Here is a 25117-nt window from a genome sequence, read left to right on the forward strand (position 1 = left end):
GATGCCCTGCACGACCTCCTTCGTACATCTGCTAGGTCCATGGTTTCGGCCGTCTCGGCAGGCCGCCGCCTTTGGCTTCGCAGTTGGGCGGCGGATGGATCCTCCAAGGCACACCTTGGAGCGCTGCCGTTCAAGGGGAAGTTGTTGTTTGGCAAAGAGTTGGATGATTTGATGATTTCCCTGGGGGGAGAACAGGGCCTTTAAACTGCCTGAGGACAGGTCCAGAACTCGGTCCTCTTTCCCTAGCAGGTCCCGTTTTCGGGGAAACAGAAGATCACGCCCCCAGAGGTCTACCGGTCCTTCCTACCGGTCGTAGTCTTCCCGGTCCCAGTGGCAGCAGTCCTTTCGTGGGAAGAGATTCGGTAGACAAGGGGGTGCCCCGTCGGGCTCGGGGCCCAAAGTTTCCCAATGAAATGCAGTTGGTCCATCCCTCTCGTCAACCTCAGGCCATCGTTCCAAACATAGGGGGCGCGGTTGACGTTGTTCTTCGAGGAATGGGCCAAAATAACGTCGGATAAGTGGGTCCTCAGCGTCATAAGGCACGGCTATGCGTTAGATTTTGCACAGACTCCGGCAGACAAATTTCTGGTGTCGCCCTGCAAGTGTCCAAAGAAAGGGGCGGCAGTGCAAGAAACCCTCCGGCGCCTGGAAAGCTTGGGAGCAATTTCCCCCGTACCTTCCGATCAGCGAGGCAGGGGCCGTTACTCCATTTACTTCATCGTGCCAAAGAAGGACGGCACGTCAAGGCCAATTTTGGATCTGAAGGAGGTAAACAGATGCCTTCGCATCCCACACTTCAAAATGGAAACAATTCGGTCGGTGATTGCCTCGGTACGTCCAGGTGAGTTCTTGGCCTCCCTGGATCTCACGGAAGCGTACCTCCACGTAGGCATCCAGCCGTTTTTTCAACGGTTCCTTAGGTTTTGCATTCTGGGCAGACATTATCAATTCCGGGCTCTCCCCTTCGGCCTCGCCACGGCCCCTCGCACATTCACGAAAGTGATGGTGGTGGTGGCGGCTCAGCTTCGACGGGAGGGTTTCCTGGTGCACCCCTACCTGGACGATTGGCTGATCCGGGCCAAGTCAGAGGGTCGATGTCTTCAGGCGGTTGCCAGGGTCCTCCATCTTTTGCAGTCCCTGGGCTGGGTCGTCAACTTCAACAAGAGTCAGCTCGTCCCCAACTAGTCCTTGGAGTACTTGGGAGCCCTGTTTGACACAAAACAGGGCAAGGTATTCCTGTCCGGAGAACGTGTACGCAAGCTGCAGTGTCAAGTGAGATGGTTACTATCTCTTCGACTACCGCTGGTTTGCGATTATCTGACAGTTCTGGGTTCTATGGCGTCAACGCTCGCGTTGGTTCCCTGGGCTTTTGCTCATCTACGGCCATTACAATCAGCCTTACTTTCCCGATGGAAGCCGGTGTCAGAAGAGTTCCATCTGCCGCTTCCGCTCACGGCCCAGGCGAGGGCCAGTCTTCACTGGTGGTTAGATCCGGACCATCTGACTTGTGGAGTGTCCCTCCTGGTTCCCCACTGGACGGTGATAACCACGGATGCCAGCCTCTCCGGTTGGGGAGCGGTCTGCCTAGGCAAGTCCGTACAGGGCTGGTGGTCTTTCGCTCAATCGCAATGGTCCATCAACAGGCTAGAGACCAGAGCGGCTCGCCTGGCGCTACAGTCCTTTCTGCCGTTGGTACGGGGAAAGGCGTTCCGAGTGTTGTCGGACAATGCGACCACCGTGGCCTACATCAATCGCCAAGGCGGGACAAGGAGTCCACTGGTGGCGGAGGAGGCGCAACTCTTGATAGCCTGGGCAGAACAGCATCTCAGCAACATCGCAGCGTCTCACATCGCCGGGGTCGACAACGTTCAGGCGGATTTTCTCAGCCGTCATCACCTGGATCCCGGGGAATGGGAGCTGGCGGAAGACACCTTTCTCATTTGCAACCGGTGGGGTGTGCCCCACATGGACCTAATGGCCACGTGGCAAAACACGAAGGCTCCGTGATTTTACAGCAGACGTCGAGAGCGTCGACGCGTTGGTTCTCCCCTGGCCGGTGGATGTGTTGCTGTATGTGTTTCCTCCGTGGCCGATGATAGGCAAGATCCTTCGGCGCATAGAGTTGCACCCGTCCAATGTGATCATGGTGGTGCCGGAGTGGCCGCGACGTCCATGGTTCGCGGACCTCATTCAATTATCAGTGGATGCTCCCCTTCGTCTTCAGGGGTTTGCAGGGCTCCTCCGTCAGGGCCCCGTCTGTTTGGAGGATGCGGATCACTTTTGTCTCGCGGCATGGCTTTTGAGAGGAATCGGTTGAAGAAAAAAGGTTACTCGGATGCGGTGGTATCCACGCTGTTGAGGTCCAGGAAGCAGTCTACGTCCTTGGCTTATGTCCGAGTCTGGGTGGTTTTTGAGGAATGGTGCGCGAAGCGCGGGGTGGACCCTACTTTCGTCCCCGATATCCTGGCGTTTCTCCAGGCTGGTCTTTCCAAAGGACTAGCGTGCAGTTCTCTGCGAGTCCAGGTTGCGGCGCTTGGTTGTTTGCGGGGTAAGGTTCGAGGATCCTCCCTTGCCCTGCATCCGGATATCTCCCGTTTTCTTCGGGGGGCGAAGCATCTCCGTCCTCCATTACGTCATCCTTGTCCTAGAACCTTAATTGGGTTCTTTCCACCCTATGCTCGGCGCCGTTCGAGCCCTTGAAGCGCTCAACTCTTAAAGATCTCACGTTGAAGACCGTATTCCTTGTTGCGATTGCTTCGGCATGGCGAGTTTCGGAGTTGCAGGCGTTGTCATGTAGGGAGCCATTCTTGCGCATTTCCGACTCCGGAGTCTCCTTGCAGACAGTCCCTTCCTTTTTGCCAAAAGTCGTGTCGGCGTTTCATTTAAATCTATCCATTGAGCTTCCCGCTTTCGCGGTAGGGGAGTCCTCTGACCCGAAAATGAAGGAATTACGGAAGCTGGATGTGCGGAGGTCCCTCCTTCGCTATCTGGAGGTCACCAATCCTTTTCGGGTGACAGATCATCTCTTTGTTCTGTTCTCCGGTCCAAAGAGAGGTGCCGCAGCGTCCCGGGCGACGATCGCCCGTTGGCTCAAGGAGGCCATTGGCTCAGCCTACATAGTGTGGGGAAAGCCTGTTCCTGTGGGTTTCAGGGCTCACTCGACACGATCCCACGCTGCGTCGTGGGCGGAATCGTCTCAGGTGTCGCCTCAAGAGATTTGCAGGGCGGCTACTTGGAAGTCGTTACATACCTTCATTAGACATTACCAGTTGGATGTTCAGGCTGCTGATTCCAGGGGGTTTGGAGAGAGGGTACTCCGAGCGGGACTCTCTGATTCCCACCCTCGGTAAGTTGGCTCTGGTACATCCCAGGTGTCCTGGACTGATCCTGGTACCTACAGGGAAAGGAAAATTAGTTTCTTACCTGATAATTTTCGTTCCTGTAGTACCAAGGATCAGTCCAGGATCCCGCCCGAGTTGCTGCTCTGAAGTAACGGAAAGTCCGCTCGTTCTTTGATTACCTAATCTGGTTGCTTGTTCGCTCCCTCGGTTTGGGGAGTTCTGTTCCAGTTGGGGTTCTTGAATTGCTCCCCGTTAAAGTTAGGTTGCCTAGCTAGTTTCCTTGTTTTGTTCTCTACTTTGACATTACGTAAGACTGAGGGACTGTGGCAGGCACATTGCCATATATGGCTGAGTCCGACAGATCTTGCTCTGTCTCCATCTACTGGTGCGGCGTCACAACCCAGGTGTCCTGGACTGATCCTTGGTACTATAGGAACGAAAATTATCAGGTAAGAAACTAATTTTCCTTTTCAAGGTAGTCTGTTAACTGACGATTGATTGATTTTTCTAGGATTTTGACTATAAGGGGCAGGTTCGAGAGAGGGCGAAAGTTGGCAAGGTCGGATGGATTAAGGGTAGGTTTTTTCAGAATGGGTTTGAAATGGCATGTTTAAGATTTTTAGGGACGATGCCATGGGTGATGGAACGGTTGATGATGTATGAGATGGGCTTGGCAATGACATCAGGGATGGAGAGGAGGGTTTTTGTAGGAATGGTGTCAAATGGTGGGTGTGTGCATGGCAGTTTTTTTAAGATGGATTCAGTTTCTATTGAGGAAGTAGTTTCAAGTGTAGTAGGTTTGCATTGGTGTTAGCGCCGAGGCGCTCAGTGTGGCTTGCATTGGTGTTAGAGGCAAGGTGGTCAGTGGAAGCCTGTGTGGGGGGGGGGGGGAAACGTGACATAATGTTAATTTTTTTGTGGAAGAATGTAGCCAGGTCTTCACACTTGCCTTGATTGTCTGCATCTTGTGTGGCATTTGGGCTGGATTTTGTTAAGCTATTTACTAGTTCAAATAGGGCTCGAGGATTGAATTGGAGGTTATGGATTCTGGCAGCGTATAAGTCTCTCTTAATTTTATCGATAGCTGTTCTGTAAATGTGGAGGCAGGATTTGAAGGAATTTAGATGTGCAGGGGAGGGATTTTTGCGCCACTTTCTTTCTAATTTCCTGAGGTTGTGCTTCATAGTTTTTAGCTCAGCAGTGTACCATGGTTGTTTTTTCTTTTTAGAAGGGTCGATTAAACAGGTTTGCATGGGGCAAAGCTTATTAGCTATGGCGTCGGTACAGTGGCTCCAGGAGTCAAGAGCAGTTTCAGCGTCAGTTAAGTCAAGCTTGGTGAGTTCCGTGGTGAGGGCAGAAACGAAGTCTTCTTGATTGCACTTACGTCTGAAGTGAATAGTTTTTACATTGCCTTGTGTGGGTGTGGAGGTTTTATGTATAATGCAGGTAGTGTTGATGCGGTAGTGATCAGACCAGGGAATAGGGGAGCATAAGGGCACGTTGGTTTGAATTTGGGAATTGGTGAAAATGAGGTCTAGGGTGTGACCTGCTCGGTGAGTGGGGTTAGAGATAAGTTGCTTGAAGCCTAGCACGTCTAGTGCAGTTAGGATGGCATCACAGGGAGGAGAAATAGGATTGGTATCAACATGGATATTAAAGTCTCCTAGTATAATAGCAGGTGAGTGGCAGTTTATGTGTTTGGAGATGTATTCGATTATGATAGAAGGGTTCTTTTCAAGAAGCCCTGGGGAGGCATAGACTAGGCAGATTTGTTAGTTAGATGAAGTGAAAATGCTGATCTCAAGCTTGTGAGGTAGGGGAGTGGGTTTGAGAGAGATTTTAAAGGCCTTTTTTGCTGCTAGGAGGAGCCTGCCTCCTTTTTTTTGGGTCTGGGAATTGAGAAGACATCGTAAGTGTCAATCGGTAATTGGTTGATGATGGCGGTGTCAGTATCCTTTAGCCATGTTTCAATAATGGCTAGAATGTCAGGCTTGTCGTCAGTGAGTATGTCGCTTATTAGAGCAGTTTTTTTGGAGATGGATTGTGGTGGTGAGGTCAATTATTTGTGTAATAGGAGTGGTCATGATGGGAAGAAGGTTTCTTTGACTCTCTCATGGGAATTTGGGTTGGGGGGGGGAGTAATGTGCCACAGGGTAGAGTTTGATAGTGGGTGTGAAGAGCGTGTGCATGGTTGCTGCACAGTGGGAGAGTAGGAAGGCCTACAGGAGAAGAAGACAAGGAGTTGTAGAGAGGTAAAGGGGGAGTCAGTCTGTATGAGGATGTGTGGGGAGAAGGGAGGGAAGGGAAGGGAAACAAGTATAGGAGTATTCTTGGGGGGTATGAGGCGAATAGAGATTAAGAGTCCTTGTCTTAAGATAATTAGAGGATTGGAGGTTCCTTGGGGAGCTGTGATTTGACGCAGGTGGTGGCTGTAGGAAATTTAAGCTGGCTTGTCCTTTGTGGTGTTGCAGCGAGAGAAGATGTTGAGTTGCAGCTGTGAGAGAAAGAGTTGCAGGGACCCAGAAGGGGACTTATCCACATTACTTATCCACATTACATTTCAACTGCCATTTGGATGCCCGGTCTTCCAGTCTCACAAGGTTCTCCTGCAATTTATCACAATGTGCTTGTGATTTAACAACTTTAAATAATTTTGTGTCATCTGCAATTTTGATCACAACACTTGTTCTCCTCTACAGATAATTTATAAATATATTAAATAGCACTGGTCCAAGTACAGATTGCTGAGGCATTCCACTGTTTGCTTTTCTCCACTGAGAAAACTGACCATTTAATTCTATTCTGTTTCTTGTCTTTTAGCCAGTTTGAAATCCACATAAGGACATTGCCTCTTATCCCTTGACTTTAATTTTCTTAGGGGTCTGTCATGGGAGTCTTTGTCAAACACCTTCTAAAAATACAAATAATTTAAATCTATCCACATATTTATTAACCCCTTCAAAAAAAGTAGCAGTTTTGTAAGGCAAGACTTCCTTTGGGTAAATCCATGCTGGCTGTGTCCCATTAAACCATGTCTGTCTATATGTTCTGTGATTTTGTTTTTTAGAATAGTTTCTATGATTTTTCCCGGCACTAAAATCAGGCTCACTGGTCTATAGTTTCCCGGATCGCCCCTGGAGGTATTTCTAAATATTGGGGTTGCATTGGCCACCCTCCAGATCTCATGTACAATGGATGATTTAATGATAGGTTACAAATACTAGTAATAGATCTGAAATTTCTTTTCTGGGTTCTTTCAGAACCTTGGGTATATACCATTTGGTCTGGGTGATTTGCTGCTCTTCGGTTTGTCGATCTGGCCTACTACATCTTCCAGATTCACCGTGATTTGGTTCAATTCATCTGAATCATCACTCTTAAACGTTTCAGAAAGGGTATATCCCCCACATACTCATTAGTAAACACTGAATGACTAGGCTGATCCTGACTCCCTGGAGGATGGGGAAATTTCTCCCGGACTAGAACCGTATAGGACTATGTTGCGGTTCTTTCATATAGATGAGCTGCCGGTTTTAATTTCCCAGACTTTGAAAATGCTGGGAGTGCCTGGGATGGATTCCAATTCTGAGCCAAAGAAAAATCCCATTTTGGTCTCCTTGTGTAAAGCCTCTTGATTTTTTTTCCTGTTATGGAGGCCATTCAAGAATTGATTGATCTTGAGTGGAGTGCCCCAAGGCTAATTTCAAAGGGGGCCAGGTTTTGGAAGGTCTATACACATTGGATCCAGTGGTGAGAGAGTGTTTACGTTTTCCAAAGGTGGACACACTTGTTTGTGCAGTCTCCAAAATGGATGACTATCTCCGTAGAGGGAGGAGTGGCCTTGAAGGATGTTCATGATAGGAGGATTGAGACCATCCTTAAACAAGCATTTGAAGCTGTGGCAATTACTTTGCAGATAGGTCGATGACTCTGGAGTGAATTCCAGGGCAGTTATGGAGCCAGCAGCCAACTTTTTGGCAGATGTGGGCTGCGATTTAGTCTGCACTTTGGCCAGAGGAGTCGCTTCGATAATAGTGGCTCGGCATCAGTTATGGCTGAGAAACTGGTCAGCAGATGCAAGGCTAACCTTACGAAATTGCCCTTTGAAGGCTTGTTCTTATTTGGAAGCAAGTTGGAGAAATTGGCCACTAAGTGGGGCAAATCCCCAGTTCCCAGGTTGCCGGAGGATAGGAAGCATACGCTGCGCTCCTTTACCATGAGAGGTCGTGCTCGGGGATCCAAGCATTTTTGACCCCACAGATAAGTGACCTTCCAGAGGACTTGTCCTTTCGGTAATTCTCAGTCCTTTCATCCCAGACAGGGCACGGGCTCGGGTAGTGGATTCTCCCGAGTCTCCCAATGAAGGTTTGCTGACCCACCCCTGGGTACAGGAGATAGGTGGACGCCTTTCTCTCTTTTTTTCAGAGGTGGGTCAAGATCACATTGGATCAGTGGGTCCTGGAGGTGATACGAGAAGGATATGCACTGGAGTTTCTCAGTGTTCCTCGGTGCGTGTATATGGTGTCTCCCTACCACTCCCTGCAAAAGAAACAGGCAATGGAGTCTACTCTGTCAAGGCTCTTCAGTCCTAGGGCTGTGGTTCCAATACACACACCTCAAGAAAATATGGGGCAATATTCCATTTATTTCGTTGTGCTCAAGAAGGAGGGCTCCTTTTGTCGCATCTTGGATCTCAAAGGGGTCAAATGTCATTTGTGGGTGACTCATTTTCGTATGGAAACTCTGTGCTCAGTGATAATGGCTTTGCAGTTGGGGGAATTTCTGACCTCCTTGGATCTGTCCAAGGCACACCTCCATATTCCTATCTAATTGGAGCACCAACGTTTTTCTGCATTTTGCAGTCTTGGGGTGCCATTATCAGTTTCAGGTGTTGCCTTTTGGTCTGGCCAGTGCACCCAGAACTTTTTCCAAGGTAATGGTGGTGATGGCGGTAGTAGAGTTGAGAGGGGATGGGATTTTAGTTCATCCATATTTGAATGACTGACTGATTCAGGCCAAGTCTCTGGAAGAGAGCAGACTGGTGACCCGCAAGGTGATCTCCCTGTTGCAAGAGCTTGGTTGGGTGGTGAACCTAGTTAAGAGCAGTCTTCAGCCATCTGAGTCATTGGAATGTCTGGGTGTTCAGTTCAATACAAGGCAGGGCAAAGATTTCTTGCCAGAAGCTCGTATTTGGAAGTTGATGACGCAGGTGCGTCTCTTGGTGAATACTATACGCCCAACAGTGTGAGCTTATCTACAGGTACTCAACTTTGATGGCAGTAACCCTGGAAGTGGTGCTGTGGGTGAGGGCACACGTGTTCTCTTCAGTGTTCCCTGCTATCTCGTTGGAACCCGCAGTCTCAGGACTATTCGAAACTGCTCCACCTGCCAATGGAAATCTGCTCTTACCTCCAGTGGTGGTTGCAAGTGGATCATCTGAGAAAGGGAGTTTCCCTAACATCGCCGGACTAGTTGGTACTCACGACAGATGCGAGCCTCCAGGGTGGGGGAACTGTTAGGAACTATCGGCACTAGGGCGCTGGAACATCAATTGGCTGGAAGCCTGGGCAGTCTGGTTTGTGTGCTTGCAGTTCAGTGGTAGTCTGCAGGGTCAAGAGGTCTGGGTAATGTCGGACAACGCAACAACGGTGGTGTACATCAATGGCAGGGGAGGAACCAAGAGCCAGCAAGTGTTGCAGGAAATAGACCAATTTTATGGAATGGGCGGAAATGATTCTTCAGGAGATCTTGACCTCACACGTTGCAGGAAAAGACAATGTAAGAGCAGACTTTCTCAGCAGGGAGAGTCTGGACCTGGGAGAATGGGTATTGTTGGATGAGGTGTTTCAGCTGATAGTGGATCGCTGGGACCTACTGTTCCTAGACCTGCTGGTGACTTCTCGTAATGCAGAGGTTCTTTGATTCTTCAGTAGCAGGAGAGATCCGAAGTCCTTGGGTATCAGTGCTCTTGCACAGGTCTGGCCCGAGGACAAGCTGCTGTATGCTTTTCCTCCATGGCCCGTGTTGGGCAGAACAGTTCAGATGGTCGAAGGGTGGTGTTTTTGGTGGCACTGGATTTGGCAAGAAGACCATGGTATGCAGATCTGTGAAGACTCCTGATAGACTCCCCCCTTTGTCTTCCGGCACACAGGAATCTGTTGCAGCAGGGACCTGTCCTTCATGAAGATCCAACTCCGTTTTGTCTTACGGTATGGCCCTTGAGAAGGCTCGCTTGTTGAAGCGTGGATATTCTACTGTGGTGATTGCCACCTTTCTACAAGCACAAAAGTCTCCACTTACTTAGCCTATGCAAGGGTTTGGTGAGTGTTTGAGGCTTGTTGAGGATCAAGGAATCTTTCCTTGTTCAGTTAGGATCCCGCTCATTTTGGAATTTTTGCAGGATGGGTTGAATAAAGGGTTGGTCCTTAATTCCTTGAAGGTACAGATAGTGGCGCTTGCCTGTTTCAGGGGCCAGGTGAATGGTGAATCCTTATCGTCTCATCTTGATGTGGCCCAGTTCATGAGGGGAGTGAAACATCTTCGTCCTCCCTTGCGGACTCCTTGTGGACTCTTAATCTGGTTTGGACTTTTTGGCAGGTCCTATATTTCGACCGCTTACTGACCTTCAAAATGGTGTTTCTGGTGGCAATATATTCTGCGCGGTGAATTCCCGAGCTGCAGGGAATCATTCCTTCTGGTAAATCCAGAGCAATTAAACTGTGTACAGTTCCCTCTTTCTTGCCTAAAGTGATATCAGATTTTCACTTGAATCAGTCCATTTCTTGCCGTCTCTGGATAAGGAAAGAGATGTGTAGGAATATTACCTGTTTTGGGGGAAAAATACTCCTATAAAACACCCTGTAAAAACGGGATAAATATACTTGAGCAGGTAGGGGTCACAGAAGTTGAATAGCTTGTTACTGCATCATTATGCTTCCTCTCTTCCCCTCCCCCCTCTCCCCCAAATGGACACCAAATGGGAAAAAAAACTTTACTTGTTTATAAACTACAGTTTATATAGAAAACATTTACAGAAATGAAATGTATTAAAACATATTTGACTTAGAAATCTCAGTACATTAGTCTTCAGCCTTTGTCCCTCAGTGAGTGGTGCTAGTAGTGAGCCAACTCATAATGATAACTTTTAAATATTAATTACATTCAATTCTCTGCTAATAAAAATAATAGTATTTAAATGTTTCCCTGTATTTAATATTCCCTCCCAACTCTGCTAGCTCTATCATCATAGCAGCAGTCCTTGATTGGGTGCCATTTATCGAGGTTTCTTTTGGAACCCTGCACTCGCCCGTAAATCTGGGCACTAGATGTCACTTTTGTGTAATGACTGGGTCTGTATCCTGCCAGGGGCTGTGAACACCACCTCTAGCACCTCGATCCCTAGTGTTCCAGGGAGCAGAAAGCCTGACCAGGCAGTCCAACCTGGGTCCTCTGTACAGACCCACTAGGTTGGCCTTCAGGACACTAGTTTTCTTTAGTATCTGGGAGTCCTGTGGGTGGCTTGTGCTGCTATTTCTATCTGTTTTGGAAAATGTATAGTGAAGGCGATCAAAATGATAAAAGAGATGGAACAGCTCCCCTATGAGGAAGGCTAAAGAGGTTAGGGCTGTTCAGCTTGGAGAAGAGACAGCTGAGGGGGGAATATGATAGAGGTCTATAAAATCTAAAATGGAATTGAACAGGTAAATGTAAATTGGTTATTTACTCTTTCAAAAAATACAAAGACTAGGATACACTCCATGAAGATTTAAAGTTGCACTTTCAAAACAAATTGGAGAAAATTCTTTTTCACTCAATGCACAATTAAGCTCTGGAATTAATTGCTGGAGGAGGTGGTTAAGGCATTTAGCATAACTGGGTTTAAAAAACATTTGGACAAATTCCTGGAGAGGAAGTCAACAAATAAGTAGTCTTAAGAAATAGCCACTACTTATTACTGTGCTATATTTATTTTATTTTTATTTAGATATTTTATATACCTTCTTTCCATTTATAGATCACAACTGTTTATAAAGTGGCATTCATAATTGTTACTCAACGAATAGACAATAGAGATTGGTTACAGGGGTGGTATGCAGAGGCAGGCATTTATCAAGTCAAAATTTGTAGTCTATATTAACATTGATCTATTCCTCCTTGGTTTTGTGGTCCTGAATATTCTGATGTTTTAAAGTTAAATTGTATGCATTTTTGAATAGCCATGTTTTTAATTCACATTTAAATCTCTTTCTATATGGTAGAATGTTTGAGCATGACTGACAGGTTAACCAACACTCAAATCCTATTAATATAGGATATCTCATAGATGTACATCCTGCCATGCATCTGTTTTCTGCTCTCCAGGTATCAAGGTTACATTGGAGCCGCCCTAGTTCTGGGAGGAGTCGACTGCACTGGTCCTCATCTGTACAGCATTTATCCTCATGGATCAACTGACAAATTACCTTATGTAACAATGGGTGAGTAATCAGCTTGTGCTTTTTTAAAACTTTACAGTTCTATCTAATAAATGAGAAATATATGTGCTTTAAAAGTGTTTTTATTCATAGAAATATGATGGCAGAAAAAGACCACATAGCCAATCTAGTTTGACCATCTGCCCAAATAATTTTGCTTCACAATTCCCATTACTCCCTCGGAGGTCCTTTGTGTTTAACCCAAGCTTTCTTCAATTCATATACTATTTTTGTCCCTATCACTTCCAGTGGGAGGCTGTTCAATGCATCCATTACCCTTTCTGTAAAGAAATATTTCCCAAGATTACTCCTGATTCTATCCCCTTACACCTTCATCCCATGACCCTTCATTCTAGTTCCTCTTTTCTGCTGAAAGAGGCTCGACTTCTATGCATGGAAACCTTGAAGATATTTAAATGTCTCTATCTTACCTTCCCATCTCACCTTTCCTCCAAGGTATACATGTTAAGATCTTTGTTCCCCATATGCTTTGCATGATGACCATTAACTAGTTTAGTAGTCTCCCTCTGGACCAACGCCGAACTGTTTATATCGTTTTGAAGCTGCAATCTCCAGAATTGTACACAGTGGGGTAGATCTTTAAAAAATACGAGATTGTGTACTTTTGTTCGCGCACCAGGCGCGAACAAAAGTACGCTGGATTTTATAAGATCCGCGCGTATCTTATAAAATCCGGGGTCGGCGCTCGCAAGGGGGTGCACATTTGTGCAACCTGCGCGCGCCGAGCCCAGCGGCTCTACCTGTTCCCTCCGAGGCCGCTCCGAAATCGGAGCGGCCTTGGAGGGAACTTTCCTTCGCCCTCCCCCCACCTTCCCCTCCCTTCCCCCCCCCCCACCTTTGTCGGCAAAGTTACGCCTGCTGAAAGCAGGCGTAACTTTGCGCGAGCCGGCCGGCAGCCCCGCTCGTGTTCCAGTCCCCGGGGGCTGGTCCGGAGGCCTCTACCACGCCCCCGGGCCGGAGCCACGCTGCGGCACGCCCCTGAAATGCTGCGTCGTTTCGGACCTATACAAAGGTGATTTTGAAATCTATGCATTAAAGTGTAGAATAATTGATTTTTTTTTCACTTCAGCCTCTAAAGAGTGTAGGATAACATTGTTTAATTGTTTTTCCCCTCTTTCATCATGGGAACTAAGCAGAGTTGTGTTCTTAATATGCTGTGCTGTATATAACTCATAGATGAAATGAAATATCTTCTCTGTTATCAATCTCTAGATAAGGGTCCAATACTGAGTTAACTTTTTTCCAGAAATGTTGGTTCCATTAATAATTATGTTGATTTGCTTTTTTTGTTTTATATTGGTTATTTTTCTAAAATGATATTCTTATTTCAGACTGTCTTTTTCAAAACCTTTCCCTCATGCTGTTGTGAAAATAGAGCCATCGGATATAATTTCATTCAGATACCTGCTATGCCAAGCTCCCTGTCTGATTACTAGTCTTTGGATATGTATGTAGTCTTATCACATTTAGCTGAATGGTTTTTAATACATTTAGTAACATAGTTGTGAATGGCAGAATGATCTATCTATTTAGTTCACCCCCAGCACCCCTCCCTTTTCCAAATCTAACTACAACACTTTGTAAGGAGGGCAGGGGGAAGCTTTGTATGGGGAAGACAGTTCTCATTGCAGCTGATTTAAATATTGTTTTGTTAGAGATATGGATAAGTACACACAACCAAGGACTGCTTTTATAAATTGCAGGTACTAAAAAGAATCAAACCACTCCTTCACTTTCAAGACTTCAAAACTGTCCTCCAAGCTGTAATTTTCTCCAAGATAGACTATTGTAACTCTATCTTGCTAGACCTCCCTTCCTCCTCCATCAAACCTCTCCAGATACTCCAAAACGTGGCAGCCAGAATCCTGACAAACACTAGAAGAAGAGACCACATCCCTCCCATTCTCAAACATTTACACTGGCTGCCAATACACTTCAGAATACTTCACAAGTCCATCACCATCATCCATAAATCCATCCACAACCAAGCCCCTCTTAACCTTCAATTCCCGCTCAGACTACATACCTCATCCAGACCCATCAGAGAAGCCTACAGAGGATCACTACATGTCTCCCAAACCAAATCGACACATCATCTAGCACTCGGAGACCGGGCCTTCTCTACAGCGGGACCATCTATATGGAATGCCATGCCCCCAGATCTTAGGAACCATGCTTACTAACATTCAGAAAAAGGCTTAAGACTTGGCTGTTTAAACGAGCCTTTCCCGAACCTAACTGAATCACCGCAACTTATATTGAGAGACTTGTCAGCACAATGTAAATAACTGCTCCTCTTACTGTTAAGTTACTCCAGCTTTGTCGTCTTCTTCCCCCAGTTCTAACCCCCTTGTTTTATTGTAACTTCTTTGCTTCTCTCCACTTGTTAATTTTTCAAGGTTATTACACCCCCTGTTACATGTAAACCAGCATAATGTGATTGTATCATGAATGCCGGTATAGAAAAGCTCTAAATAAATAAATAAGTAAAATTAACAAAAAGTTTAAAAAGGATTACATATTTATCCTGAGGAAAAAGGTAGGAATAAACTGAGGCAGCTAATCAGTATAATTAGTTTGCTCTTTATCTGCCCTGGCCACAAGTTTCCGGTCCATGTGCTATATGTAGTGGAAATAAATGGAAAAGTAATTATGGCTTCAACTTTATCTATAGCTGATCTTGCTTTCCATGTCCTTTTCTAAGGAAGAGAGATGATGTAACATATTCCATCGATAAGCAGCCTGAATTAGCCATCATCTGTGGGTGACATCATCCAACAGCACCAAACGGACTTGTCTCTCCAAGCTAGTAGAGTTTTGAGTCCTACGTGCATGTGTGGGAGTTCCTGCAGAAGTCTCCTCAAGTCTTTTTTTGTCTGAGCTATAGCATGAATTCTCCTCAACTTTTTTCTATTTTTTATTGCCTCTTTTTTGCCTACCTGCTTGCAGCACCCCAAATAGCACTTTTCAGTGCTACCTTAAAGAAAAGAGAGTGAATTTGAACAGTTTGATCTCTCTGGAAAAAATTTCTGGAACCCTGCTCAGATCATGTCTGATAAGTGCATCATAAACAGCTTCAGATCTTATATCTGTGGCCAAATTATGACCATCACAAATGGCCATGAGCAGTGCTATATTTGTTTGGGGCCTGACCACAATCAGCCAGACTGTAAGGCCTGCAGTCGGATATCCCCATGCTCACAGGCATGGATCCAGAGCAAATCATCTTCCCGGAGCCATGCTTCATCAGGCTTCCCCCCGGGTAGCCTCCCACTCATCCTAACTTGAGGACCAGCATGTGTCTGTGCCAAAGTACAGGCACTCCGTGTGTCAAAGAAGCACAACCATTGGGATGCATTGCCACTTCTAGCACAGGCACCGATTAGAAGAAGGCTCTGACGCATAGTGAGCTGCACCGACCAAAGAACATATCAATGAATGGTGCATTGATGCATCCGATGCCTGGCACATTGGGGTGCATGGCGCATCGGAGTGCCTGATGTGTGTCCTGACACAAGTCACGTTGAAATATGCATCGAAGGCTATTCCTTTCATGCTTGCTCCATCGATGCACTTGATGCAACCCTCGAAGCATGCAATAGATGGCAAATCTCCCAATGCTACAGACCCTCCGGTGCATCCCAATGGTCTTCCTTGCCTCACTCATTTAGTAGCTTCCTTGTGTCACTCTAAACACACTCAAGATGAAAGACCTACGGCAGTGAACATACTACCTGCTCTTCCAATTGAACATTATACCCTTGACATTCTACAGGCTGCTCTGCTATCTGCTGGGAGATAGTTTTTATATATATATAATCTTCCAGGAGCTCCACTCAGGAAGACCCGCTTTGGTTCCCACTACCAGTTGCATGAGCTATGCCAGTCTCTCAACTCCTAATCCAAAGTTTACGCTTGAAATCACGGGAGCCAATCTGTTCCATAATTCCTCTAGTGTCCAATCAACTTTCCATCCTTGTTTTGGAGGAAGATGTCCCCTCTCTAACACTGGCTCAGAGACTACAACCCTCTAAGGAACAAATCACGGATATTGGCTGGGGATTCTTAGCTTCCCTCACAGCAGAACCATCAGTGCTTTTTCTGCCTTATCTATCTCCTTTTCCTCCAATCCTTATGTAGCCCATTGCAACATTGTCGCCACAGAGGGTCATGCCTGGTGCACTCTCTATGCCAATGTCCTCCTCATTGGGAGCGGTGGATTCTCCTAAATTGGAGGACCAAGCCCTGCCTTTTCCATACCCAGACTAGCCGCAGTGGTCTCCTGCATCACCACCATTGTCCTACTGCTCTTTGTCCAGTGTTCCTTTGCCAGGGTAGTCCTCGGGAACCTCTAACGGGTATCCCATTGGACCCACCTCCAGTTCCGCTGGATCAGAATGTCTCCATTGGAAGACCGTATGTACTCAAAATTTGAGAAGATGGACGCAGCACTGAAAACTGAGATTTGCAAGGATTCCTACCTGTGCACTAATGTTATGGGGTTATTCAAAATTCTTAACCTCCTGAACTGACAGCATTGTCTACCAATGTTGTCTTAGATGCGATACAGATGAGGATGTGGGAGATGCCCTGCTTGGGCATCATAGCAGCTAGAAAACTCAATTTAAAGTATATGAAAAAGGCTATGGTTCAACTTCCTTACCAGTCTGTTGTAATTGAGTCAGCCCTCAAGAAGACCAAGAAGACTTTACTCCACTCCAACTCTCTGTTTGGGAAGGATCATTGAATCCTTAAGGATTTCAGAAAAAAAGATGTTCCAGGGGACCATGTTAACTGCCAGAATGATGTACCACCAGTTTTACTTGATACAATGTATCCAAGCTCTGAAACCTTTCATATGTTCTGACTCTGGCCAACAGTTCTCTCTGTTCCTTCTGTTAAATTTAGAAGAAGCAGTATAACACCACTGCAAGAATGTCTATGGCTTTTATTGTGGCATGCCGAATGGCATGGCTTAGAACGAGCAGTATTTGAGAAGATGTTCATGAGAAGCTGGCTGACTTGCCTGTCTGGGAGATAATCTCTTTGGGGAGAAATTATGTGAGACTGTTATTCAAATCGAGGATAGAATGTGGCAGTCCAGTCCCTGTTCACTATGGCAGAGCCACACTCCACTAGGAGGCCTTTCTTCTCATACAAACGTCCCTACTATCCAAGGCGTTTGTATCATTCCTATCACCAGTACCGGCTGCCTCCTTTGTCCACACTGCAGCAAAAGCATCATCCACTCCCAACTTGGGGTTGCCAGAGAGACCATCCTCAGCAGAAGGTGCCTCAGCAAATTCTGGCAAAGCCTGGGAGAGGTTTTAGATGCAACAGATTTCAACAGTGGGAGGCAGAATTTGGCTCTTCTGCCCAGTGTGGGACCTGATATCAAATGATCAGTGGGTCCTAAAGATTGTCCACTATGGCTACTGACTGCATTTCTCCCAATTACCTACTCTACCACACCTCAGTATACCATCTTCCTCAGCTCCATCTCTAGGAGCAGAATCTATTTAGTCAACGGGCGATAGAGGGAAGTCCTTTGTCCCTGTGCAGCTGGGAATGTTATTCCCATTATGCCTTAATCCCCAAGAAATCAGGAGGACTCTGTCCAGTTCTGGACCTGAGAGATTTGAACCAGTTCTTTCATTGGGAGAAATTCCAATGAACTCGCTAGGCATGATTCTACCATTCATTCAGCAAAGGGATTGGATGTGTTCTCTGGACCTTAAGGAGCCTATGCCCACAACTCTATACAACCCTCGTTTTGGTGCTACCTTAATTTCGAAGTGAATACTTTGCTCTACCAGTTCAAACTCTTGGCAGCCCCCATGTTTTCATGAAGTGCGTTGCGCTAGTGGCTGCCCACCTTCGATGGCAGGTAATTTGATTCTTTCCCTACCTGGACAACTGACTCATAGCATCTCCTTCGAGAGAAGGCGTGGACTGACCCTACATCCACGACTGAGATCCTTCAAACACTGGGGTTTCTCATCAACTAAAACAAAATCCAATGGTCTTGAAAGATTATTTGAAAGAGAGATGTTTTCTGTTGGACAGGGCTTTCCTTCTGACCATTCTCACTTGAAATCTTTGGTTGATGAGGTCTCCTGTAGCCCTACAGATTCTAGTGCTTCTGAACCACATGGCAAGCGCTATCCATATGGTGCCACTGATGTGCTTACATATTGACTGTCTACAGTGGGGAATGTGCACCTAATGGAATCAGCTTTTGTAGCCACTGACCATTTCTATACGTGTCACACCAGAAATGATAGAGCCTTAGGTACTTTGAGACAGAACACTGCTTCATCCTCGCCCTTATCAAGTGACCTTGATGACTTGGGGTGCTCATATGGGTTCCTACTAAACTGTGAGGGCACTTGGCGCTCTTTAGGAGCACCTTCTGCATAACATAAGAACATAAGATATGCCATACTAGGTCAGACCAATGGTCCATCAAGCCTGATATCCTCTGTCCAAAAGTGGCCAACCAAGTCACAAGTACTGCAAGTACCCAAGCTACTAATCCTTATTGATTAATAGCAGTTTATGGACTTCTGCTCTAGGAATTTATCCAAACCTTTTTTAAACCCAGCTACATTAACTGCTGTAACCACATTCTCTGGCAGTAAATTCCAGAGCTTAATTATGCGTTGAGTGAAAAATAATTTTCTCAGATTTGTTTTAAATGAGCTACTTGCTAACTTCATGGAGTGCTCCCTATTCCTTGTATTATCTGAAAGAGTAAATAACCGATTCACAGTTACCCGTTCAAGACCTTTCATGATTTTGTAGACCTCTATTATATCCCCCCTTAGCCATCTCTTCACCAAGCTGAGCAGCCCTTTCTCTAGCTTATCCTGATAAGGGAGCCGTTCCATCCCCTTTAATATTTTGGTCACCTTTCTCTGCTTTTCCCAGTACCCAGTACTGGGAAAAGCACAGAGTATCTTTTTTGTGATGCAGTGACCAAAACTGCACACAGTATTCAAGGTGTGGCCTTATCATGGAGCGATACAGATGCATTGTGACATCCACCATTTTATTCTCCATTCCCTTTCTAATAAATTCTAACATTGTTTGCTTTTCTGGCCGCCACAGCAAATTGAGCCAACAATTTCAATGTATTATCCACTATGACGCTTAGATCTCTTTACTGGGTGGTAACTCCTAATGTGGAACCTAACATTGTGTAACCACAGCAAAAGTTATTTTCCCTGTATGCATCACCTTGCACTTGTCCACATTAAATTTCATCGGCCATTTGGATGCCCAATCTTCCAGTCTAACAATGGAACAAAGTCAGCATGGTTTTCCCCAAGGCAAGTCTTGCCTCACAAATCTGCTTCACTTTTTTGAAGGAGTTAATAAACATGTAGATAAAGGTGAAACGGTAGATGTAGTGTATTTGGATTTTCAGAAGGCATTTGACAATGTTCCTCATGATAGGCTTCTAGGAAAAGTATAAAGTCATGGGAAAGGTGGCGATGTCCTTTCCTGGATTACAAAATGATTAAAAGACAGGAAACAGAGAGTAGGATTAAATGGGCAATTTTCTCAGTGGAGGGGGGTGGGCAGTGGAGTGCCTAAGGGATCTGTACTGGTAAAAATTCAAAATGAACTCCTTCCACATCATCCTACCTTTTATTCTGGTGGGGGATTCGATGTGTGCCCTGGATCTGAAGGACACATATATCCAACCATCTCTCCCATTGGCACTACCTATGGTTTGTAGTGGAATCATCTCACTACCTGTTCAAGGTGCTGCCTTTCAAGCTCTCAATGGCATTGAGGGTCTTCATAAAATTCCTGTTAGTTGTTGCAGCATATCTTTGTTATCGGGACATTTGTTTTTTCCCTTACCTGGATGACTGGCTAAAAACAGGAGCTTCCTAAGCAGGGGTATTACACTCTTTGCAGAAGATAATCCAATTCCTTCAGTCATTAGGTTTTATTGTAAATTTTGAAAAATCAAACCTGATTCCAATCCAGAAAATGAAGCTCATTAGGACATGGATAGACCCTCTAGAAGAGAGAGCGCGTTTCTCCCGACTGATCGCATGTGCTGCCTCCGATTCCTGGTTCACACGTTGATACAGACAGATCGGGAGAAACCACAAGACACAGAAGTGTTGCTTGTCCTGGGCTACTTGGCGGCAGCAGTTAAGTGGTTTCTCTAATCTGCCTTCATATGCATGTCCTCCAATGGAGCCTGTGCACCCTGTGGTTCCAGTTAACTATGCCTTTGTTGACCCTGGTGACTGTCTCATAGGAAATTGAGGGTGCTTCACTAGTCACTAGACCATAATATTTTAGAAAGGGTGGGCCTCCTATGTCTGTGTCCCCATCAATTGACATTGGGAACAGATGCGTCCACCAAGGGGTGGGGATGTACGTGGGTCCCTTTGGGACCCAAGGAAACTGGTCATAAGCAGAACAGCTGTTTCAAATCAGTCTGTTACTTTGGACTATCAGACACGTCATAAGAGCTTTCTTGCATCTACTCTGGGGAAAGAGAATTCTCATTCAAACCAACAATCAAGTGGCCATGTTTTACATCAATAAACAAGGAGGCACAGGATTATGAACCTTCTGCCAAGAGTCCATAAGGATGTGGAAGTGGGCTTGCAAAATCAAGCCTTCCTGAAAGCAGCCTACCTTCTGGAGTATTCCAACACTTTGCTGGATCGCCTCAGCAGAGTGTTTCATGTTCACGAATGGTCCTATAGTGGCAGACAGATTATTTGATTTTTGTGGACATCTGTTGATCAACCTATTTGTGTTGAGGAAAACAGAAAAGTGGAAAGACTTTGCTCTATTCTTGAAGCAAACTCAGGTCTGCTTCAGATGCTTTTCTGCTCAGCTGGAATGCAGATTTCATGAGCTTTTCCAGCACATCCACTAATAGGATAGTGCAGAAAGTGCTCAAACTAGCCTTGCTTCATACTTATTACACCAGTGTGGCTCAGACAAGTGTGGTTCTTGTAATCCTGTTATCCATCAGCTCTCAGATCTCTCTAGGGGCTGAGCCGATGACATCCAAACCTCTCTTCTCTCAAATTGACAGCATGGATTTTAATCACTCCCCTGTCCCTATCCAAGGAAGTTGAAGATGTTTTGGTGTCCTCCTGGAAGCCCTCAACCAGAAGAGATTATAACCTTGCTCTCTCCAAAAAACAAAGATGGACATTCACAAAAATTGGCATACAGGAAAAAAAAATGAAGATCTTGGCTGAGTTTGAAAACCAGAAACATCAGATCAGTATTTGCAGAGAACTGGTCCTCTAAAACAAATCCTCATTGCTTTCAGTGGGGGAAACAAAATCCCCTTTGTTTTCTATGGGAAAACTGTTAGAATGCTGATGAGTGCTCCATTCCAAATGCTTTCACTCTCCACTCTACCAGCATTTTGCTACAGAATGATGTAGAGAGCGATAGAGAGAGGAAAAGTAACCAAAGCAACTGGCAAAGGATTGTAAACGCCTTTTTGTGCTAAGTACACACACATCATCTCACATATCCCACACATACCTATATCCCCTGCCCCCAACAAAGACCGGGATAATTAAATGAGACAGTCTCTCAGTTCTCCCCTCCACGTGCACATACACACAATTTTGAGAATTTTATTGCTGTCCGGGGTGGAATGGCCTATCAGGGGATTGGGCTTCCCCTGCTGGGCCGATGAAGTTGGTTACGTGATGGTAGGCACCAGCATTTCCTCTGCTGTTGTGTCCTCGTGTTTTGGGGTGCAGAAAAAAGGGCCTGGAGAACTCTTTGGTAGCAGATTAAGATGCTGTAGGCTGCCACCGGAGTCCAGGCTGGCAGTGGCTGAAGATGGCAGAGAAGCTGTGGACTGCCGCCAGAGCCCAAGATGGCGGCGGCTGAAAAATAAAACAGAATCTGCATGCCACCACTGGAGCCCAGGCCAGCAGTGACTAAAAAATGTGGAGGACTGCGAGCCACTGGCGGCTGAAGACTGTGGAGAGGATGCAGGCCGCCACTGGAGCCCAATCCGGCGGTGGTAGAAGATGGGGACAAGGCTGGGCCGGCCACCGCCAGAACCCAGTTCGGCAGTGGCTAAAGACGGGAACAAGGCTGTGGGCCGCCAGCAGAGTCCAGACCGGTGGTGGCTGAAGACTCAGAGAGGTTGTGGGCCTCCACTCCCATCCTGTAACGCCCATGGCTTTCAGGCCCTCCCTTTACCCTTCATCACTGTGGCTATGGCTCTCTGGGCCTGTTTTTTCAGGCCCTTCCTCCACCTACCATTGCCCAGCAGTGGGAAGGTCACCTGCTGCCTCTGCCCATATCTTGCAGGGTGAGGAGGTCCAGCAGACCTCCCACTATTGCCTCTCTCTGCGGCTCTCGCATCAGATCTGCCTCTCCCGGCGGCATCCATGATTTTCGTCTGATCACTCAAACACTCGTCTTATCTTCATTAGATTATTGCAATGCTTTATACCTTGGTCTACCCCAATCAACAATTCATCCACTTCAACTAGCTCAAAATGCAACTGCTCGTATGTTATACAGTATCCGTCGAAACGAACATATCTCTCCGATTTTACAACAATTACATTGGCTCCCAGTATCATACCGCATAACATATAAAATCTTATCCACTATACACAACCTAATATACAATAATGATTCAATTTGGTTATGTTCACTGTTACGAATTTATAAACCTTCCAGACAGTTACATTCCTTTGACAAATGTTTACTAGAAATTCCTAATGTAAAATCTGTTAGCTTATCAATCATTCTCACTAAAATAGATTACTGCAATTCACTACTACTGGGCCTCCCTGCTAACTCTACAAAACCTCTACAGATGTTGCAAAACGCCACAGCAAGGATCCTAACCAAGACAAACAAAAGAGACCACATATCACCCATCTTAAAAAGCCTACACTGGCTTCCTATCAAATTCAGAATACTTTTCAAAGCGCTCTCATCAATCCACAAGGCATTACATAACATCGCCCCACTCGAGCTCAAGATCCCTCTCCAACCCCACACCTCCGCCAGACCAGTGAGACAAGCTTACAGAAACAACCTACAGATCCCACCGATGAAGACAGCATTAAGTAGAAGAGCTTTCTCCACTGCCGGTCCCAAACTCTGGAACTCTCTCTCCCATCAGACCTCAGACTAGTGCAATGCCCCATTATATTTAAAAAAAGACTCAAGACCTGGTTATTCAACCAAGCATTCTCATAACTTCAGCTATTTGAATTCCATCCAATGATCCCTCTCATTGGTAACCCCCTAAAGAATGCTCTTGTTATTTATTTATCTCTATGCAGTCTAAAATTAAAAACCTAGCCTTACGCCTAACATCTGTTCTTACTCCAGCCTACTTTAGGCTCCATAACTTTTACATTATGTTGTTAACCCCATTTATTTGCATCCAAGTTCAAACTACCTGTTTTATTGTAAGACATCAGCTTGTCATTGTTACTGTTTTGAATGTAAACTGACTTGATTAGTAATTCTGTTACTGGAAAATCGGTATATAAAAGTGCTAAATAAAATAAATAAATATATACTCCTAGGATATAGGAGATATGAATGAGACATTTAAAAACCTCTGAGCTATCAAAGCACAGGAGACGGGCCTCTTTCAATTGAAAGGATGCTTTGGAACGAGGGGTCATGGGATGATGACTCAGGAATAATCTAAGGAAATATTTTTTTTTACAGAGAGGGTGGTGGATATATGGATCAATCTCCCATTGGAGATGGTGAAGATGAGGACAGGATCTGAATTGAAGAAAGCATGGAACAAGCACAGGGTATCTCTGAGAGAGTGGTAGGGATGGGCAGACTAGCTAGGTCATAGGATTTTTTCCTGTCGTCGTGTTTCTGTTTCTAATTTATCAGTTACTGATATCTACTGCAAATTTAAATGAACTTTTCCCAGGAAAATCATCATCATATCCAGAAAAACAATCATGTAAAATTGTGCCTCTTAAAAAGTTTAAAGACCTTTTCTTACTGATTTTGTCATTTGCAAATATCTGCTCATAATTCCATAAGAAGCAGCCATTCCTTTTATCCACTGATATTTATTTATTTATTAAGAGTTTTTCTATACCGGCATTCGTGATTAAAAACCACATCATGCCGGTTTACATATAACAAGGGGGTGTGAACAAAAAAAAAAATGAACTTTCTAAATTCTAAATTGATAGCAATTTATAAATTAAAAATTTCATATCCAGCGATTCTATGAATGCATTCCATTAGCTGCTGCTATGACTAATTAATGGTAAAGTAATTGTGAATAAACAAGCTTGTGTTTTTCCTGCAAATTGTTATGAACATAAAGACCGTGAAATGCCAAACTTTTAAAGGAAGCTTCATACTCATCCAATAGGTGGCGCTGTTTCATTACAAACTGGTAAATTATGTGCTTTACTGATTATATCTTCAAAAACAGAAGCCAGATTTGATCTGTAAGTCTAGATAAAATTTTTCAAATAGACAAAATGGCTAGCTTGCTTTCATAAATCTGCCTTCTTGAGTCCTGTAAGAATAGTTATGCAGGTGATCACTAATTGGCACAGAAATGAAGTCTTAGGATAACATCTGGCTGCAACAGCTCTAATGCTTTGTAGCTGCTGTTTTAAAGGGATAATGTTTATATCCCGGCACCAACGGTGCAGAAATTTACACATTTTAAGGTTATTACACAAAACGATTGGCTGTAAATTTCAGGCCGAGACATCAGATTTTCATGCAGCAAAGAGAAATGACCTCTCTGAGGATTGTTATTCATAAACATTTCTGTCAGTAACCTATCAAATAGCAAAATTCTTTATCAGGCTGCTCAAAAAGATGACTGAGTGGCATGGAATCATTTTAATTGATGCTTTCTGCAACCTAAATTGAATTTGTTATTCATTTAATTGTGCTGAAGATATACCTGTTCTCAGCCCCTACCTCTGCATGCTGAACTTGAAATGAGTGATTTCATTAGAAAGTTGATGTGTTGATGCTTAACAGTAATGTTCTTTCTTTTTAAAGTCTTCCTCTGCTTTCAACTTGCAATTTTAAAACTTTTGCCACTAGTGGGAAGAATTATGCATTGTATTGTTGTATAAAGCTTTTTTTTTTTTATAACAAGTAAAGCTCCATTAATGAATAAAAATGTACTTGTTGCTGTTTAGCTGTTTTCCTGCCTTAGGTACAATCTAACTTGCTCATTGCTGATTCAAGTCTCTTAATAAAGTAGTACATCTAACTTGTAACAAAATTAGATATTTT

General features: G+C 45.0%; 1 protein-coding gene across 1 annotated transcript in view; it reads left to right on the forward strand.

Moving 5' to 3' along the window:
* The window catches only part of PSMB7 (proteasome subunit beta 7), a 193246-nt gene that overhangs the window by 32533 nt on the left and 135596 nt on the right, over nucleotides 1–25117 (forward strand). Inside the window, exon 5 of the mRNA XM_029613081.1 lies at nucleotides 11703–11818. Within this exon, the coding sequence (XP_029468941.1) occupies nucleotides 11703–11818 (116 nt within the window). The remainder of the gene's footprint in view (nucleotides 1–11702; nucleotides 11819–25117) is intronic.

Source organism: Rhinatrema bivittatum, chromosome 8 (genome assembly GCF_901001135.1).
Source record: "Rhinatrema bivittatum chromosome 8, aRhiBiv1.1, whole genome shotgun sequence".
In the NCBI taxonomy this organism is placed as follows: Eukaryota; Metazoa; Chordata; class Amphibia; order Gymnophiona; family Rhinatrematidae; genus Rhinatrema; species Rhinatrema bivittatum.